Source organism: Exophiala aquamarina (assembly GCF_000709125.1).
Source record: "Exophiala aquamarina CBS 119918 chromosome Unknown aczIA-supercont1.59, whole genome shotgun sequence".
Lineage (NCBI taxonomy): Eukaryota > Fungi > Ascomycota > Eurotiomycetes > Chaetothyriales > Herpotrichiellaceae > Exophiala > Exophiala aquamarina.
Window position 1 is genome coordinate 1 of NW_013550529.1, and position 19,329 is coordinate 19,329.

The window sequence follows — 19,329 nt, forward strand, 5'->3', positions numbered from 1 at the left end:
CATCATCATCATCATCATCATCACCATCCCTGCCGCTACACCATACCTTCCTGCACATCAAACATTTTTGAGTCGCCATCTGCGGTCTTGTGAGGGTCCTTTACCTGACCGTCTCTGGTGTGTTTGCTGGCTCTGCTTGACATTATGCTGGGATCCTGTTCGCGTGGTTAGCAGCTTGGGCTGGCTCGAAGTCGGCGTGAGGGAGGGCGAGGCTTTATGATCTCAATGGACATGGCGTATTTTCCACGCGGAAAGCAACGTCGGGCGGACATGAATCCTGTCCACCCTGTCGTTCAAACCCCCCTGCCTCTGAAAGGAACGCAGCGACGATATTCTCATTCCGGTGCATGCTTCGCTCATGAAGAACCAAAATCGCTGCCGGAAGGGCTACTGCGGGTGGAGGGTCAGAAAGTGGATGAAATCAAGGTCAACCAGCCTTTTTGTGATCTCCACGGGCCGGTAGGTGTAGCTTCGCAGTCGATGAGCAAAAAAGATGCAGGTGAGAAGAAACGAAGTTACGCTCCAAAGACTTGACCTTTGGGACGCCACTGTCCGGACCGAGCACAATCGGTTGCCCGGTGCCACCATTCAAAATCCTCCCCGAGTCTCTCGAAGTTCGTTGCATAAGAGCTGATTTAGGGGTACACAGATCGATTTGTGTCCCTCGTACCAATTTTACCATGACTTTACGGGTTACGATACAGTACTGTACCGTAGAGGGACAAATTATCGAATTGAGAGTCGGATTTCAGTCCGAACCGGCCACAATCCCCATGAATCTAACCACCTGACGACGATGACGTCCTCTGCCCTCCCATCCTATTCGAACCCCTGCCGGCACCCTATGGTTATCCATAACCCACCTCACCTAGACAGTCGCCCTGATTCATTCATACCGCCGTCGCCGAAAGAATCCGGGAGAAGAACGGCGTCTTCATCGCCCGGTTCAAATGAGAGAGGCCATGAATGGTGCGAGCCATCCGAAAAGGAACCGTTTGACGTCTTGAGACCGTCTCCGTTCTGCTCCGCATCGCTTCCTTCGACCATCAACGTCTCCATATCCCCAATCTCGTCGTAGCCTTCGGCGCTGTCCTCTCCTTCCTTTCGTCCCTTCCCTATCTCAGATTTGTCTTGTTGCGCCCTTTTACCACAAACGGCCGTCATCGCAACCGAATCCGTTGTTGCGTTGACGGGGGAATCGACCGGGTCGGCGGTCTTCATTTTCTCAGTTGTCGCGTCACGGTCTCAATGGAAAGGGGACTCCATATAAACCGAATGGAACTACAATCGCCGTCTACCCGGCTAGACCTCCGAAATGGCCTGGCACCGAACATGATCCCCGACTTTGAGGCGCAGAGGACGCGATCTCCTGCGGTCCCTCCCTTTGCCGAGCTTAGGGGCGGCCGCTCAGGAAAAGCACCCGCGATTGTCATCAACGGCTTTACTCGACAACTCGAATATGAAGCCTCTCTCCTTGGGCCCGAGACCCTTTTCCCCTCTAGGACTGAGGTGGTTCCAGTGGTGAGGTTCCCGCCCCAAGGAAAATTATATGCGTGGGACCGTGAAAAAGACGACCACGCGGAAAAAGGACCGAAATCGATGGTTGGTGCCGTCGATTTGCGAGAGGCGCCTTGGCACTCGGATGGTAGCCGCCACCTGTCGTCCTCGAGGGTAAATGTCTTCAGGCGCTTGATATAAGATACCCCTCGTCACCACCTCAGCGTCTGAGGCATGGCAAGTGTCAACCCATCGTACGATTCCCTTCCGGTAAAAGACCACCTGAACGCGAGACTCGCGCCAAAACCCCCCTCCCCTTTCAGACGGAGCCATGTCCGATGCGCTTTGTGGCGTCGGCATGTTACTGCAAGACAGAACGATCATCCTCGGCGCCGTGATGTTCCTCCTCATCTGTCACATCACTCGAAATCTCCTGACCCGGTTGGCCGGGGAGCTGCTCTTGTGCATCAAAGATTTGATCTTTAAGATCGCGCTGGCGGGCCGATGAGTCTTGACTGGACCCCGCACAAAATTTTACCGCCCCTGCTATGTCCAGGCCGACCCTGCTCGGCCGCACTTGGCTTCAACCTGACATTGCCCAAACGCCCCTCGCCTCTCTGGTAATTCTGCCCCCTCTCCAGGAGTAGAGGCGACCTCACATTTCTGCGGAAAACACCTAGGAAACGAGCAAGTGTGGGGTTGAGATGTCCGAGTAGAACCTGCACGGCTTCCACGTGATCACTAAGTGAGGTGGGAGCGGTTGGATCAGGTCTGACAGCCGTGGTGCGGCCAATACACGTTTCAGGTCTTTCGTGTGATCATGGAGCTCCACCACGCCACCTCGCAATCTGCTAGTGCTACCTTTTATCAGAGGCCGACAGCCCTGAACACGCGGTGATGGCCCTTTAACACAGCCCAGTCAATGATCATAAGCCCATCTTAGTGCGAGCTCAGCGAGGGAGGAGGCGAACAGAGAAGATGATCGGCTGCGCATCTCCTTCTAGTGCAGTTCCACGGCGATGGGAGTATAACGATACGGACCAGTTCGAAGCGCAGTGCGAAAAGAGGAGACCTGCCGAAACCTTTCCGTAAGATGACATTGACCATAGGTGAAGTAGGAATGATTACAATTAGAAAGCGCACGTTGGATTTTGCTTGAAAACCTCTGGCAGAGACCAAAATTAATGAGCTAATTTACTTTGCAGACAGATCGTAACTCCGGGGCAATATATCAAGGAGACAGATAATACAAACGCGCGTCAGCCCGTGCCGCCGACCCCTTTTTTCACCAATGTGAGCGTTGGTTGCCCGACACGAGGGTCAGTCCACTTGGGTCGGGGAGGAACTCGTGCTTTCGCTTTCCGCCCATACCTCGTTTTTCCAGTTGAAATTGTCCCATTTCTCCCACGAAAATGACTCCCAGCGACTCAGGTCGACGCTCGGCTCGAGCCACGCCGGTGTCGGCCCACCGTTCGGTACACCGCGCGGGGATCTCTTCTTCGGTCGCCGCAAATGGACGAGGCCCATCTCGTGGACCGTGGCTGGGCTCTTCTGCCGAGTCGGCGAGTGAGCAAGTGTCGTATAAGGAGGTTTCGAAGCGCCTCGGGGTCCCTGCTTACCTGTGACACCGGTCCGTGCTTGGGGTTTGCTCGAAAGTGCCATGCTTCAGCTCCCCGCCGAACGATCACCTCAACCTCCGCCCCGTGATTCTCAAGGAGCAGGAGGGACTTTCTGCACGTGGCCAGCACGCGCCGTTGGAAGACGGGCTCTCCCGGGGCGAAAAGCGAGTCGGCTGCGCCCATGGTACCAGACGCAGGGGCGAATATCCGAATCGTTGCGGAGAAGGTAGACTGTAAAATGAATGGACAGACCAGCACGAGGTCACTCGATGAATATTGGCAAGACCAGCTCCCAATATCTCGGCTGCATGATATTTCGACGATTTCTGCGCCGGCAGGGTCACAAATGCGAAATATCGTTCATTTATAGGCGATGTCCCCCGTACGGTGCATCCGCGCTCTCAGGTCGCACGGCACTCCGTCCAGTCGCACAACATCGAGGAGAGCGTCACATGGCGTCTCTGGCCATCGGGTGGCTGCCTGCGTCAAACGTCGACCTCTTTTGGACCAATGATGATATTCTTCCAGGCTTGATGGGACGGGCTCCCTACTGGACGCCTTCTCGACCAAACAGGGGGTCTCATCTCAACCAATGGAGGCGGCATCGAGCTCATCCAATAGCTCTGACCGAGGGGCGTGTCCACATAGACCAATGCTGGATCCCAAATTCATGTCCTCGAATTTGGAGACATCCAAACGATGTCCCTGCGGACCTCCATTCTTTTAGCACGTTTGCAATCGCCTGAGTACACCTGCCCTCCAATTGATGGTTCCCGTAATTTACCTGGCCAATGACCCATCTAGCCACCATCACCCCAAAATCCAAAACGACCTCAACCTATCCGAGTCGATCAGAGGGCTTCGACACGCAGTGCTTGGGCACATTCCGGCACGCCTTCCTCTTGAGCCTCCCTTTACCTTTCGTTGCCGGGCGCTTGATTTGGTCACATTCTGTCCGGTTCTGATTTTCCACGGGAGGGCCATGAACCAATCGATTGGCCTCTCCACACCCCAACTCTGAACGACCCTTTACCAATTCTCAGCCTGAAGGGTCCGATCAAGCACTCTTGGAAGTCCGGGAAAATACCCAGGACTTCGATATACATTTCAAAGACTGGGACCGGCTTTTGTTCTAATGAGAATCTTCGCTCTAAAATCTAACTTAAGGACAAGAGTCCAGGCGAGGAGCCTTTTTAGACGACCTTATTCATACTGTAGCCATCTGACCGCGTGGTTCACATTAGATATGTATCACAAGAGACGCCCTATCCCTCAAAAACGTGGCTCTTGACCTGTACCCAAATGAGAACAATCGCTCAAGACGCTCCGGTTCCTTCAGGTAACTATCCAAGAGTCGGGAGAATATTAAAGGAGGCAGGAAGAATACCTTTTTTATAGGACGGGCTCTTACAGTACATTACAGGCGTTTTCAATCGCGGCTTCGGACTTGCATATCACTTGAAATTATTTTAAGCTCCACATTTCGATCCACCCATACCCACGGGAGCCTATATTAGGTAAAGCGTAAATGCATGATTTACCAATCGGCACACCAGATGCCGAAGACGCTTTACGGATTTTACCAACTGTTTAATAGTGGCAAGAATTTATAATTATGACGTAGCCAGCAATTGAAAGTCTCTGTACATCGGGATCAAACGAAGTCGCTTTTCGCTGTTGGCAGATGGCATTGTAAAGGTTTAGTCGACGATAGAGGCCCAAGGGCGATCCGTTTGTGGCTCTGTTTCTCTTTGTTCCATCGCGACGTACTGTAATTACCTATTCCTAAGATTGAAAGGACTGAGCGATTCATGATCAACTCAATCTCCGGCTTTCAAGTCCATGGGAGAGCGGCGTCCGGTGTGAGAACGTGAAAGGGTTTGGTGCGTAGGCTTGAAAATCGTCGCCGGAAGTTTGGGTGCAGGAAATCAAAACTGCTTCAGAACTCGATTCTGCTCGCTACCTCCTAGTTCGCTCAAAATAGATCGTACAAGAAAATAGCGTCAACAGTCAACATACTGGACAAAACGCTTCCAATCTTTGATGCCTGAAGTTCGCGCCCAGCTTGTGATCGTGGTTGAAGCCAGGATGGGGTGCTAACTAAGTTCACAGGTACTGTAAACTACCCAATCCAAATAGATTTCTACAGTAAATTATTCCTCAGTCTTTTGGCATTTTTCTTCGAGAAGGGTTGGTCACATTTTGGGAGCTGCAGAGGTGATTGCTCCATGAAGAAGGGGTTTCGACTGAGGTAAACTATAAATGGACAGAGTGTAGGGGCCATCATCCTAATATTTAAGTCAAATTTTCCCTTCCGGGGGATGCGAGAACGGTCAGTGCGTCATTATCCATGTCTGAATCCGGCTGCATTTTGCACCCATCCCTCTTGCGCCGTCTTCCTTCCATCACTACCACCTCTCACTGCCTCCAAATCCCTGCCCGATGTTTCTGGTCGGTGTGGTGTGTTTCTCGACCGGACGTGGCCCCAGGGAGACGCCTCCCCGATGCAGTATATTTGGATTCCATCTCCGAGCCCCCAAGTGGACGGGTCGTCGAGCACAGCGTCACGACAGACATCATGTCTTACCTTCCATCGAGGAGCCGTGTGCCGAGCCAGCGAGCAGGAAACATTGCCGCAACACGGGGAAGCTTCTCACCCTCGGTGGGCTCCACGCACGATTCCCCCCGGATGCGTCTCGCGTTGATCTCCACAGCGTCATCGTTGGCATCCGAGAAGGGCTAAGTGAGCGTGAAGCTCGACGGAGGCGATCCACGTCCCCGTCCGTGGCCTCGACCCTCCGGGAAAGAGCGCACCATTTGGACGACGGTGAGCCTGTCCTCGGCCGTCGATAGAAACAGGGGGAAGAAAGCGGTGCAGATGTTCCCGAGCCTTGCCCCCTGCTGCGGACACCTCGAACGCCGTATGTCGATTGGGAAAAGGCCACTCTGTCAGGAGCCGCGTTGCTGAGATTCACAATAGTCCGTTCAACGAAACCGCAGTTGAGCGCGCAAAAGTGGTGTTCCATCACACCCTAACCGAGCTGCCGCCCTAGCGTAAGACTCTAATTCGGCATCCCATCAGTTAGTCTTTGAGCTTTACAGAAAACTCGGAAGGGTTTCAAAATTAAATTGTGATTGTAGAAATCTCCTTTTGCTACCGTAAGTTTCAGACGGTCGAGACGACTGCTGAATCCGATACTTTGACCAAGCGTCAATTTCGAGCCATTTTAAGCCATTCGTTTGTCGCTGGTCGACTTTTCCCCCTTCCATCCACAAAGTACTCTGCGCCGTGTTCCGTCCTGACTTCACATTGTTACTGTCAACACCTCCCTAGATTGGTCACACCACCAGTCTTGTCGCCGTGCTCTCGCCACGAGTCAAGCCTCTGGCGAGAGTGATGTGGCGGCTCTACGTCCGACGATGCCTGCAGATTCTATGGATGACCCTCGCCCTGTCTTCCCCAACCGTGGATGCGTTTTTCCGGAACCTTTGTCTCGGGTTCTTGGCGACCGCACGCATCGACCCGATTGTGTCGCCCGGCCAGGTCGCCCAGCATGCCCATTTCCTCCACGGGGGGTCGAGTGAGTCAGATGTGGACTGCAGGCACACTCCCAACGACGGGTGACGTCGAGAGATAACGGGTTGCAGATCTGGGGCTCAATTCGTCGAGCCGTGACCTGCTTCAATCGGCCTGCACCAACTGCTTGGTGGAGCAAGACAGGTCGGCGTACTGGGTCCCCGCCATGTACTTCCAGCACCAGAACGGCTCCTTCACGGCCGTGGCAGCCCCCGGAGGGTTGACGGTGTGAGTGATGCCGTTCCCTCATCCCCCAGGCTTGGCTCATGACCCGGACTATGAACTAGATATTACAAGCTCGAGAAACGGGTGGGGGCACTGGACCAGTCCTATGCCATGTTCCCTCAGGGTTTGCGGATGGTGGCCGGCCGCTCGGAGAAGCGCGCCTGGAACGGGCCTTTTCCTGTCCCCCCTCGATCGCAATGGAGTGAAGCTGACATGACGCAGGAATCTCTCGCCGAGAAGGCTATCGGGTTCAACTGCCTACATTACGACGCGGGGTGGAATGAGGGCACGTTCAACGTCAGCTACCTCCGCGAGAAGGCCTTCGTCGACGCGTACTGTGTGGACGGGCTCCGCGCCGAGATCCTCTTCCCTTCCTGCTGGGACGGCGTCCACCTGGATGCTCCCGACCACCGAAGCCACGTCCTGTATCCTGATCATCTGGAAAGTGGCTTGTGTCCGCCGTCCCACCCCATCTACTTTCCCATCATCTCCTACGAGGTCGTGTGGGGAACCCCCGACTTTCGACACGCCGCCGGACAATTTGTGATGTCCAACGGGGACCCCACGGGCTTTGGGTACCACGGGGACTTCATGGCCGCGTGGGAGGAGGGCCGGCTCGACCTGGCGGCGGCGGACTCGACGTGCACCGACCAGGACGTCGCGAACCCTGCCACTGACGGCGACGTCCACAAATGTTCGAGCTTTGTGGTGCAGCGCGACGAAGACGCCAGGTCTTGTAAACTCCATGTCTCCCAGCCGGTTCAAACGGATCCAGTCGAGGGCCTTCTCCTTTCTCTTCCCGGTAATGTCTCAGTCACCGGGGTTCGTCATGATCCCTGGCCGCGATGAAACGTCGCATCTGCCCGATGGTGAACCGAGACGGCCCGGGTACGGGTTGCTGGCGGCGCACTCTGCGAGTGGAGAATCTCCGAGCGTTATGTAGACAGATACTGTAGATTAGACAATAAAAAGGTTGCAATGAGAGCTCGCACCTGGGCATCCCCGCACATTAGCGGAACATCCTGGGCCCGTCATGATCTGAGGTGAACGAAATCTACCAAACCTCTAATCGACAGAATAATTTACAGTGCAAGGCCACAAAACAGGCCGCACAGACGAGCACCGAGGGGTGCCAGTTGCTTGTCTCCCAAAAGTGGCTGGCTCCATTCCCGTTCATTGACATTTGGCTTGGTGAACCGCCACCGCCGACCCAGGTGGCGCTTCCCAGTAACTTCTGGCGTCCTTCCACCAGCCACCTTCCCACGTGTCTTCTGCTCTGCCTAAAGAGGCTTCAGATGCTGTGATTACTGTATGTTGATTTGCTATGGTAGCCTGTACATACTGTACTGTAACGTTACCACCTTCGATGTCAGAAAAGACAAGAGCACAGCCTAGTGACTGATTATGGCACGATCTCACAGGTGAACCGAAATCGAGGAAGCAGCAATTCAGAGCGTCCGTAAGAAATTTTGGCGCAAGGATGACACCAAAAGCGAAGTCCTCGGCCCGGAAACCTGATCGGATGCCGCGTTTCGCAGATTCTGAAAGTAAAGCCTCGGATGTCACCGACCGTCGAACCGTAAACTCTTCTCCTCGGCCCCGAAACCTGTGCTTCACTCTTTCTCGCATACCGCAGAAAGCGTGCATAGTGCGTCATGTCGGACGGGTCTCTGTTTTGGGCTTCCACAATTCCTACTCCCCGACATCTGAGTGCGTAATCCGGACTACTGTAACGACCCCGACCGATCCATTTGCGTGTGCAACATCGCCTTGGGGAGGTCGACGGTCGAGAAGGGAAGTGGAAAGATTGGAATGCAAACAGGAGGCTCACGTCAACGCGCCCCCCTTGAAACCTGGCGATGCGACCATTGACATCCTCCTCCACTCATTTTCCCCCGAACCCGTTTTCTCGCCCATCATCACATTCAGGTTTACCGGATCGACAGCTTTCCAATCCTTTCTCCGGCAAGGCCCGCGGCGTTGCTAGGTCAAAGGAACACGCATGAGGATTAAAAGGAACCGCGACGTGCCTCTATTTCCCTGTCTCCTCGCAAATCACGCCTCCCCCGCCAGACTTTGTACAGGCCTTCGACACTTCTGCCAGGTCCCCAAGCAGCTCGGAAGCATCACACCGCCCCAGCTAGCGCTCCTACAATTTCCCAGGTTGATCCAACGAAGATGGTTTAGCGGCTGTTCCGCCTCGTAAAGATGCGTTTTCGAGCTCTCCCCAGCATGGGAGCACCACGGTCGGACGTAACGGAGACACCGGCTCGAGAGTGCGAGTCCTGCAACATCGAGGTGAAGGATCCTACGACACCACATCCAGCCCACTTCAAAACCCGTATGCCGCAACCAACCACTGGGCTATCCGAAATCGACCGTTTGTCATGGAGGGAAAAACAGGGTGAGGTGAGGGCGGGTTTTGGCAATGTTGACGAAGGTCCTTGTGGAGGCGGGATCACAAGGGCCGCGGTCTTGGAGGCGTTGCTCGTCGAGGAACGGGAAATTCCTCGTTACGCCGAGCGCCGAGCGCGCCAGGCCGGGGAAGCTGCTGCTACCGCAGCAGACCGGTTCATGCATACGACTGACGAACGGCGTAGAGAATCCTCTCCCGTAGCCAGGGGCAGGAGCCTCCGGCGTGCAGAATGCCCTGGCGCTTCGCGCAGGGCCCGGGATGATCGCGCGCGTCTTGCGCCAAAGCGTGGGGTGTAGGGCTGGACATCAGATTCGGCGCAACACTGGCCGCGCCCGGTGGCACCGGCGGTGTAGGGTTCAATGGGTTAATGGCAACACCAGAATACGGAGATTTTGAAGCTGGAATGCTGTACATGTGTAGCCCTGAAGCTCAGCGGATACCCTCTATCCGTCCACCATCGTGACCACAACATGCAGGACTGTGTTTCGCAGACCTCCGTTCGAGTGGCCACATTAGTGGTGAGGTTCCCTAGTTCTGCCCATGTCACGTGTTCCGTTTGCGGAAAGAGGGTGTCGAAGGCTAGGCGCGACCAATCACTCTCCGTGTTCGCTGGGTGGCGGAATTTTCGACCTAGCCGCGATTGCCAGACAGGGACGATACCGCGCCCGGACCGCCGCTGACAATGGTAAATTGCATTTGCGCTCGGTCGAATCGGAATCGACCTCGCCACCGCGCGAGTCTTCCCTTACCTAGAAATTAGATTCTTTATTTCCGAACCCGCCATGGGTGGATACAGTACAGTAGAAACACGATCGATGTGAGAATCTTAAAAGGACAAAAGGTAGTGGAAGATTTTGCGACGCATCCTGGGAAAAGTACAGTAATGTGCGAAATTGTTGTCCTAAAGATGCACATAGAAATCTCAAAATGGCAACCCTCCGCCTCCTTATTCGACCAATAGGATTGCTGACAGAGTAGGGCTGAAATATGCCTTACTCATCAGACATTGAATATTCTTGTCATTTGAAGCCCAATTATTTTACTGCGTGGTCAGCAAAATGAGCCATCACCCCGCTTGCATCACCCCGCACTGCGACTATCTTCCTTCACATCTACACACTCGATCGATCCAAAAGGGGCAACATCTATTATCGCAAGCAAGACGTAAAAAGATGTGCGAGATTCAGACTAAGACGTATCGTAATTGTAGAGTCACTCCTCAACATCGGAAACGCGGTCTGTACCTCCGAGTCCCTTGATATTCAAGACACCAATCTACCGGGAGACTGCCCGATCTGTACCGGAGACACCCCGGCTAATTCCTCAGATTGACGTCGGTCAGTGCCCCATGGAACGTCCTGGCAACGAGAGCGAGCATATTCGCATGCCTCTTTGCTGAGTTGGCTAAAATGACTAATAATAATTAAAGGCGCATTTCTTGCAGGATGGGGAACATACAACTTGTTATTCCTTTTGACCTTGAAAGCTTCATATTTAATGTCTCTGAGTTGAACTGTTGGGACCGTGATGCAATGTAAATCAAGGATGATATACATTCTAGAGGATTCGTTTGGAGCCATCAGATGGGAATAGAAATCATCAGCAGGTTTTAGGCCGAACTCTGTGAAAAATGTCTCGATGATAGTTGCTTCTTCAAGCTCGTAATCCACACCAAAACGAAGAACAATTCGCCTTGGAATCTGATGCGTCATTGCTATTAGAGGACGTGTGTGAACTGAGAAAAAATGCTCAGAAAAACTGCTTTATCTGCGCCAGACCTACTCACAAATGACAGCGAGCCTGGTCGACGTTGATAATTGGAAGGAGCTGTTGATGTTTTGTGTGAATATCACGTGGGAGAAATGATCTGGGGCCTGATCAAATGACAGCCTCGGTGGATGTTTGGTATTCTTCAATACTATAATTTAGGTGGAGCAGGACCGCTACGCTTAACTATTTATGGTTAGCGTGTCTACCGCTCTGGATTTGATCGGCTTGTTCTGACATTATTTTTTTGGCTGGCCAAATAGGACACTGAAATCGCACGTGTGTGTATCATAGATGTACATGTGGCGAGGTCTGGAAAAACATGCTAGGTATTTGAACCACGCTAAATAAAACCTACTTAAGCAAGGTGGTACGGTCAGAGATCCAGTTTTGAGCATCAGTATAGTCCCCCGGCCCGTGACCACGTCCTTTGTACCAGGACCATGGCTGATTTCATTTTCGCATGTGTGGGCTGTGGAAAACAAGTGAGAGTGAAAAAGACTGGGGAGATAGTGGATGGAGAGTGGAAGAGGATTTGGCGGGATCTGTTCTCACTCGATTACGTGCGCCCCAGCATGGGCGAGCCCAGGATCGTGGACTACGTGGTCACCGACGGATGCCTGGGTGGGAATAAGTCTCTATCGCAGGGCGCTAAGCCCGAGACCCTGAGGGTGTCCAAGCATATCACGAAGTCCACTTCCATTGAGGACCTCGTGGACTTGGTGAATGGAGAGATTGGAAAGCTGGCCAAGGAAAGGCTGCACGAGACCAAAGTCTACGCGGCAGCATTCGGCGTATTCTAGATTCTGGGGGTGGTGGGCTTCACAATAGATATTACGGGCCGTCTTCGACTCGTTCCGAACCTCTAAACGCTGCGAAGTCTTCGAAGGCATGCGCTGGATCTTCCGGCCTCGGTCCCATCGCGCCCACAAAAGTTGGATGGACACCACACAGGAAGTACCTTCGCTCTCGGTGACCATTGGACTACCTCCGAAATGTTCTGAGACCGGCGTACGGAGTACGGAGGACGAGGTAGACGTCAATGGCGAGGACGAGTTAGATCAAAGGTCACGTGATCACACCAATCGGGTTGACACTTCGTAGGACAACTTGATTCGTCCATTTTCAATCAATTGCTACCGCACTAGATCTCTCCATCCTCCCGAAGGACACCCCGCTGCCAATGTGCTTTTTCCCGACCCCGCCGTTATTCCTGAATCCCATCGAAGATCCATGCTGCGATTTCTCATATCTTCCATTTCAAGACCCAAAAGGTCGAATCTGAATCGACTGACGTAGGGATAGGGACAAGTCATTCACGGCACAACACTCGGTCATATCTATCAAAACATGCAAGGCACCTCGATGGCGAACCGGAGGGACGACTTTGCCCCGCTCAGCCCACCAGGCACTCCATCTAGAAGTAAACGAGTGCCGATACCGCCCACCTCTACCCTAGGACTTCCTAATGACCTGACGCGGTACCGTAGTGAAAGAGGCCAAAAGGAATGGGACGTTCGGCCTCCGCGGTCCAAGCAGGACCAAAACAGGTCACCTCGCGACTTGAGAATATCCTTCATTCAGTCTCCCGAGAAAGGCACTATCAGATTGCCTCCGCTGAAGAGCTCCCCTTCGGAGAACTCACAAGCTCTACCGTCAATACGAGACTTGACATTACGGACCTTTGACGAGTCTATTGACTTCGCAGGGCTGCGCTCGATGCCAGATCGCCCTTCTATCCACACAGTCCACACGTCGACGCGATTTCTTCAATCTCCAACCTCCGGCGCGTTGCTTCATGAACACCCCTCGAGACATAGTCGACAGTCATCAGCTCCAGATGCTTCTTTTTCGACATCCTCTGAATACACGTCCGTCCCTTCTGTCGCAGGGTCCACGCCAGGATCCTGTGCCACCCCCACACCATCCTGCTCGACTTCTCTGCCTACCCTGCCAGAGGAGGAACCACTGGGGGAACAAGCCTTGCCTTGTCTGCCCACAGGCACATTCAGATGTGCATGTGACGGCTGCAACGCAATCCCATGTCCAACTCAATGTATGTTGAGCAGTCAATTGAATGTTCCATCCAATACACGTCCTCACTTTTGTTCAGTCGAAGGATGCTCCAGAGGTGTCGGTGGCCAAGGCTTCAAGAGGAGAAATGAACTGATCAGGTGTGCTTACCTCCCAAATCTCCACGTCGCTCTTGGTGTGGGAAATGTCTTACTGATATCGGAGTTTTCTCCCGCAGACATGGCCTTGTCCACAATTCGCCGGGGTACATTTGTCCTTTCTGTGCGAATCACCAATACAAATATCCCCGGCCGGATAATCTCCTGCGACATGTTCGTGCCCACCATAAGGATCGCGATCAAAATGACCCTGCGCTGAGGGATGTACTCAATCAAACGACGGGAAGGCCCCGACGGAGGAGACCGACTAGGATTCCGGGCCGGTCTACTGCTTCCGAGGGAGACGCCCACACGTGAATCCCGGTCTCGACCTATGACGAGCCAGGCCATTTGTGAGAGTGCACGGCACCCCGCGATCGCCAGGTTGATGCTGGAGGGGTCCAACCTTGACGTGTGGGGAGCTTGGTCGACTCAGGAGAACGTCGCTGTCCAACCCAATATGATTATGGACGGAGAACGCCGAGATTAAAGCGAACAGACGGTGCTCTCGCTTGGACGGCAATGCCACGACTGGTCCAGCATTTCCCTCGGCTGTGCACACACACAGGCGAAGAGGGTCGATTCGCGCTGGCTAGGGACGGCCAAATACAGCGATAGAAATGGACGAATCGAGTTCCTCGTATTGCCGTCGCCTCATTGCCCACGATCAGGGCCAGATTTCCGACACCCCAGCTTCTCCAGTCTTTCGCTCGTCAAATATTGTATCGTCGCCGCGTCCGTGTGATTTGCGACCCATATTCCTCACCTTTACGGTAATCTACCCGTTCCACAGTATACCACCTCATCCGAAATGCGACTGGCACCAGGGGTTAGACACCACTTCCCCAGGGGGACGGTCCGCCGCTCTCTGGTTCTTCGGTGAGAACGTAAGCCTGTGAGCTATCTCGTCCGTCGTCAATCTCTAGGAGCGGTGCAGTCCTTCTGCTCGTCGCCGAGAAAAGTGTCCAGTGCCGGTCCAACGGATCCCCGACATCTTCCAGCTGTTGCGATATGAAGCTTAGCCGACTACTCTATGATAAGGATTATGGAAAATGTCACGGAATCATTCCGCATACGTGGAAATGATAGGGAAGCTTCTAGTATATTACCTACTTTCGGAGGAAGTAGAATACTGTAACAAGAATAAACAATCAATGCTTCCACTGCTGTTCTGTAATTCAAAACACCAGCGAGTCTGCCACCCCCGATGCTGTGGCATCAGCATCTCACCAGGCTTCGGGCCCCAAAACCAGATCCCCATGAATAATTGGAAGAAGGGGTCTTACAGCTTTGAACCCTGTCACCCCACTCTAGGGGTCGTGGATTGCCGACCGCCCGCTCACCCGAGGAAAGTTTTCAGCAATTTGATTCCGGATGCAGTCCTTGAAAATGGGGGACCGGGAGTCACAACTTCCAAAGCACGCACTCGCAGGGGTGAAAAATATGGCCGGGATCACGTCACATAGCGAGCATGTCCGGTACGGTTCCTGGCGAAAATCTAAGGTCTCCCGTGAAAAGAGGAAATCGCGCTTAAGACGCCTGTCTTAGTGACGTGGGTTCATGTGTTCGTCCCGACTCTTTGGAGTGGACAGGAATTGATGGGTCGTCAGTCTCGAGTGGCCATCTTTGTGGCTTGATAAAGGTCTATGCGCATCCTCCATCGTTCGGCCCCTCCACCTCTCTCGAGGATGTCGCCATGCCTCGCGGAAAATCATTGGTACCGCACGTACAAGGATGTCATCGGGCACAACCAGTCACTCGTGGCTGGTTTCGCCGTCCACGAGTGCGTCTCTCCTCAGACCCCTTGGCGATCCCGGCACATCGTGTCCCATTAATGAGCCCAGTGGCTAATCGGGGCATAGGTCCGGGGCGATCTCCATCCACGAAGACGGGTGTATCCGACTATGGATGTGGGGTGCCGAACAGGCGGTGGCGCAGCTGGCCTTGTCTGCCCAGACCGATGTCCCACGGTGTGCGGTGCTCCACGACACGTCCTTCTCACTGGGCTGGGCCGGGGGCTGGGTTTCTCAACACGTGTGGCGGTCACCCACGGGACAGGTGGTGCCCCAAGATGAATTGTGCCTTGATGCCTGGTGTGTCCCGCTATTTTCCGCCGCCGTGGTGCACCTGGCCGCGTTCCGGGACCATTTGATCGTCTGTGGAGAACGTGACCTGGTCATCCTCGACCGCGAGAGCGGAGGGCGGCGACGATGCGTGAGGGACATCCCGCCGTTCCCGATTTCGGTGCGTCTTTGCCACGCACGGGTTGTGGACCTGGGAGACGCACCACACTTGGTAGCCGTGGGCATCGACACGAGAAAACAACTCTTCGTGCTCTGGACCCCATGGTCAGGGATCCTAACATCCCAGTCTGAGTGGCGAGATTATGGAGATGGAAACTCACCGTGGGATCGCTCTGGTAGGTTCACGAGGCGACACGAAGTGATGGCTGTCCGAGAGATCACCTCTCAGGGTCAAATCATCATGGTGTCCTGTACGGGACGGTGGTGGGTCTACGAGCTCCACACCGCACGGGTCACGCAGTGGAGCGCCGGCCCCGATCCCACATATCAGCGCTTCGCGAGCAGCGCGTCCCCCGCCCTGGTGGCCCTGACCCATGAGCGAGAGGCCCAGACCCGGGGATTGTTTTTCGGAACCTCTCCCGGACTATCCCACGGCGAACTCTGGCCGCGGTCCCCGAGCTCGCGTGCCCTCGAAGGGATTCCCGTGGTCCCCTTTGAGTCCTCCTTCCCAGGCCGCCTTCCCTCGGAGGTGTGGAGAACCATCGTGAGGCGGGTGAGCGTGTCCGGCATCTGGAGTCGTCTGGGATTTACTGATCGGGTGTCATAGATTTGCATCGACGACCTAGGCTCCCTCATGCGGGTCTGCCACTCGCTGCGCGACATCGGTCGTGCCCACCGAGTAGGTGGCGCTTGTACCGTTCACAACTCGACCAGGATCCAGGCCCCGGACCGTTTCGTCCTCTCCCAGCCAGGTTGCGCGAGGCATCTCAAGGTTGAGGTGATCGAGGATTCTATCTCCTCATACCACCTATGGATCAATGAATTAGTCACCACGATCACTGCAATGCCCTGCCTGCGAACACTCCAGTAAGTGCCATAGGCCTGCCTCTAGCGGACTCGTTGCGTCAGCTGACCATGCGTGCGGGACAGTCTCGATCAAGAGATCGTCCTTCCCTCGTGTGAATGGGCTCGTTTGGACTTCCCTCAGGGACTTTGCACCTCAATTGATAACCTTCCACGCCTCTCCGAACTGCGAGTGAGACATTTAATGCTGCAGCCGTTTCGCCGGGTGAGACTCGCCTACGGTGTATACGATAGCTTCCCCCCATCAATCCGTACCCTGAATCTGGACTTCCGTGGGGGTATCACTAGGCGTGAAGCGCCCCACCTCAACCTCGACGACCTGCCACGCCTGGAGCGGCTGACCATCCTGGGTCGGCCGAATCGGGGCGCCAGGGACTCTGGGGTTCTGATCCTGGCCACACAGCCACATCCCCGCTTAGCCTTCCTCAGGGTTTGCGGATTCGCCATGAGCCTAGATTGGCTCTATTTTGTTCGACAGAGCCTGCGACATATAGTTGCATCGGGGATGAGCCGCAGTGATCTCCCCAAGCAAACGTTGACGCTAGAGCGAGTAGAGGTCGTCGAGCTGTTCCACTGTGGCGACTCTGGTGAACCTGATTTCCTGGCCACGATGCGACAAAGGCTCCTCATTCCGGGAATGCGGTACTTCTCCATGTCTGCAGACAACAGAGAGGCGTTGGGACAGGCGGTGTCATTCGTCCACGGCTGCCACCTAGAAGCGCTGGCGCTGCACCTTCTCAAGGGAGGATATCTGTGTGACACCAACCCCATCTACTCCGCCGTCGATCAGAGTCGAAGGGAGACAGGGTTCCCCCGACGTTGCCTGATCCATGGACTGGTGAGGAAGCCCTCGCATCATCACAACACGCCGAATTTCCACATCGCAGTAGATCTATGTTCCACCAGCCTCGAGGGTTGGACCCACCCCATGCTCTTCAAAGAGGAGGCCCGAGCAAGGCGCGTTCGATTGTTGCTTCAGGTCGATCCAGAGAAACAACTTTTTGAGAGGGAGGAACTCGAACGCTGGGCGCCGTCGGCTGATGGCACGTACCCACCCGCTCCGGCCGCTGGCTCTGCCTGCCCCGATTGGGAGCGACTGGTTACCTTCTCATCGAGTGGTCCCGGTGGTTAAGAGCACATGACTTCGTGCCACCGAGCGTCCCGTCGACAGAGACCCCGGCGCTCGTGGCTCACGCACCCGCCCATTGGGTTGGCTAGGGGTGAGAGGCGGCTTTCACCCGGGAGGGCAGGGCTACGCATAGCACACGGTGTTCTGGGGAAACGCCCCTAGGCGTTCTGGCGATCGCGCGACCACGCTCAACGGAGGACCGACGTCAATAGACGAAACAATGACCAGACACCCAGGTACGGCTCCAGTGCTTAGCGGGGTTGGGCAACCCTTAAAGAACCATTAAATAAAATGGCATGCCCCATCTACCTGAAAGGACGGTCCCTCACATCGTTCTCTTGGAATGTAGTACGCATCTCGAAACATCCCAGTGCCACGAATGGCCACAACACGCAAGGCTTAACAAAACTTTACATTTTTGGTCTCTGTGGGGATGTGTCTCAGCTAGTCACTAGTCCTAACTTCCGACAATTTGTAGGACGTGAAAGCTGGAATTGAGGACAAGACAAAATCCTTCGGCCACATCACGATGGATCCGAACAGGTTGTGTGTTGACTGGCCGTGGTTGACAAAACGTAGCTTAGTAGCTGTTATGAAGTGGCTAGCCGATCGTCGAAACACACGATGGTTACGCATCATCGACAATTATAACGAGTCTTGGCCATTTGATTTCGGGATAGACCGCTTACACGGCTCTTGGATCTTCACGACACAGACTCACTCGCTAAACAATATGACGAATATAATTATACGGCCTTCCAAGCACGCCAAGGAGAGTCTAGCTATCCTGAAGGCGTCTTCCTGTGGGAAGAGAGCATCGACGGAGGTGAGTCCCCTCAAGTGGAAAGTCCAGGACTACACGCTCATCGTTTATGTTTAGATCCTGGCGCTTGCCGGCGGTCTCCCATTGGCGTTGGTGAATGCTGGAAGTTATTTGCAAGTTTCTCATGGAAGTTGCGAAGACTACCTAGAGCAGTAAGAAACAGTGTTGACAGTAGGCAAAGGTATTCAAAACCGGCCGGAAGCATTGCTCAGATAGCCCTGATTCACACCGTCGCCCACCTTTACCGTCAAGACCATCATCCTCGACGAGGCCCATCCGACAAAGGGGATGGAGCATAAGCACCGAGGTCATGGTGCGAGCGTCGGCAGGGTCTGGGACGAAATCAGGTATCCCTTGGTCAGGGTATGGAAGTTACTTTATAGTCATAGCCAGTGCAGTGAGCATCACGTGACCATAGATCCAACCAGAACAGATATTAGGATTGTAAAGGCACGCGGGCGCTATGTCATAATCATTGAGGATCCAGGAAGAGGGGTTACTGTGCATCTTCATCTCTTTACCGGGGCAGGCTAGACCGGTGCACTGGCAATTGCCCTTCGCCGATTCCTTTTCCTCTCCTTTTGCTCACGGCGCGGTCGTATTCGGCCTTATGCGCTACCTCCGTCGTGCAGAGTTAATATACAATCCAATGTAGGGTAGGATCCTCCTTTATGTCGTAGTTTCAGACTCTTCTTCACCCCCGAAAACAGGCATGACTGTGGCAGGACAGGTAAAAGCCAATACTTCGAATTGTACCTCGACGCGCAGTTCTCGATTTTCGCAGCTAGAGAAACTTAAGAAAACCTAGTGTCACATGACAACCTAGGTACCCCTGCCATTTTACCACTACTACTGCTTGCTACGGAGTACATACTGAGTGCTAGTGTTTTAAAGACTGGAAGGGACATCCCAGCAAGAGACATCCCAGCGAGAGACATCCCAGTAAGAGACATCCCAGCGAGAGACATCCCAGCAAGAGCCATCCCAGCGAGAGACAT

The 19,329-nt window shown here is 54.2% G+C and overlaps 4 protein-coding genes across 4 annotated transcripts; 3 read left to right on the plus strand and 1 right to left on the minus strand.

Annotated features, from left to right (window-relative positions):
- Positions 1-6,859: 6,859 nt before the first annotated feature.
- On the plus strand, positions 6,860-7,767 carry A1O9_13087 (uncharacterized protein; the record flags this gene model as incomplete). Its single annotated transcript, XM_013397994.1, has 2 exons — positions 6,860-6,921; positions 6,981-7,767. The coding sequence occupies 2 exons, from the start codon at positions 6,860-6,862 to the stop codon at positions 7,765-7,767; spliced, it is 849 nt and encodes a 282-aa protein (XP_013253448.1).
- A 2,829-nt stretch (positions 7,768-10,596) lies between these two features.
- Positions 10,597-11,046, minus strand: A1O9_13088 (uncharacterized protein; the record flags this gene model as incomplete). Its single annotated transcript, XM_013397995.1, has 1 exon — positions 10,597-11,046. The coding sequence occupies one exon, from the start codon at positions 11,044-11,046 to the stop codon at positions 10,597-10,599; it is 450 nt and encodes a 149-aa protein (XP_013253449.1).
- Positions 11,047-12,979: 1,933 nt separating this feature from the next.
- On the plus strand, positions 12,980-13,554 carry A1O9_13089 (uncharacterized protein; the record flags this gene model as incomplete). Its single annotated transcript, XM_013397996.1, has 3 exons — positions 12,980-13,169; positions 13,221-13,275; positions 13,353-13,554. Coding segments are annotated over 3 exons (447 nt in total), but the record flags the coding sequence as incomplete, so codon positions are not given.
- Positions 13,555-14,960: 1,406 nt separating this feature from the next.
- A1O9_13090 (uncharacterized protein) lies at positions 14,961-17,511 on the plus strand (the record flags this gene model as incomplete). The annotated part of the gene is made up of 4 exons (XM_013397997.1): positions 14,961-15,055; positions 15,135-16,068; positions 16,123-16,382; positions 16,446-17,511. The coding sequence occupies 4 exons, from the start codon at positions 14,961-14,963 to the stop codon at positions 17,509-17,511; spliced, it is 2,355 nt and encodes a 784-aa protein (XP_013253451.1).
- Between the last annotated feature and the right edge of the window lie 1,818 nt (positions 17,512-19,329).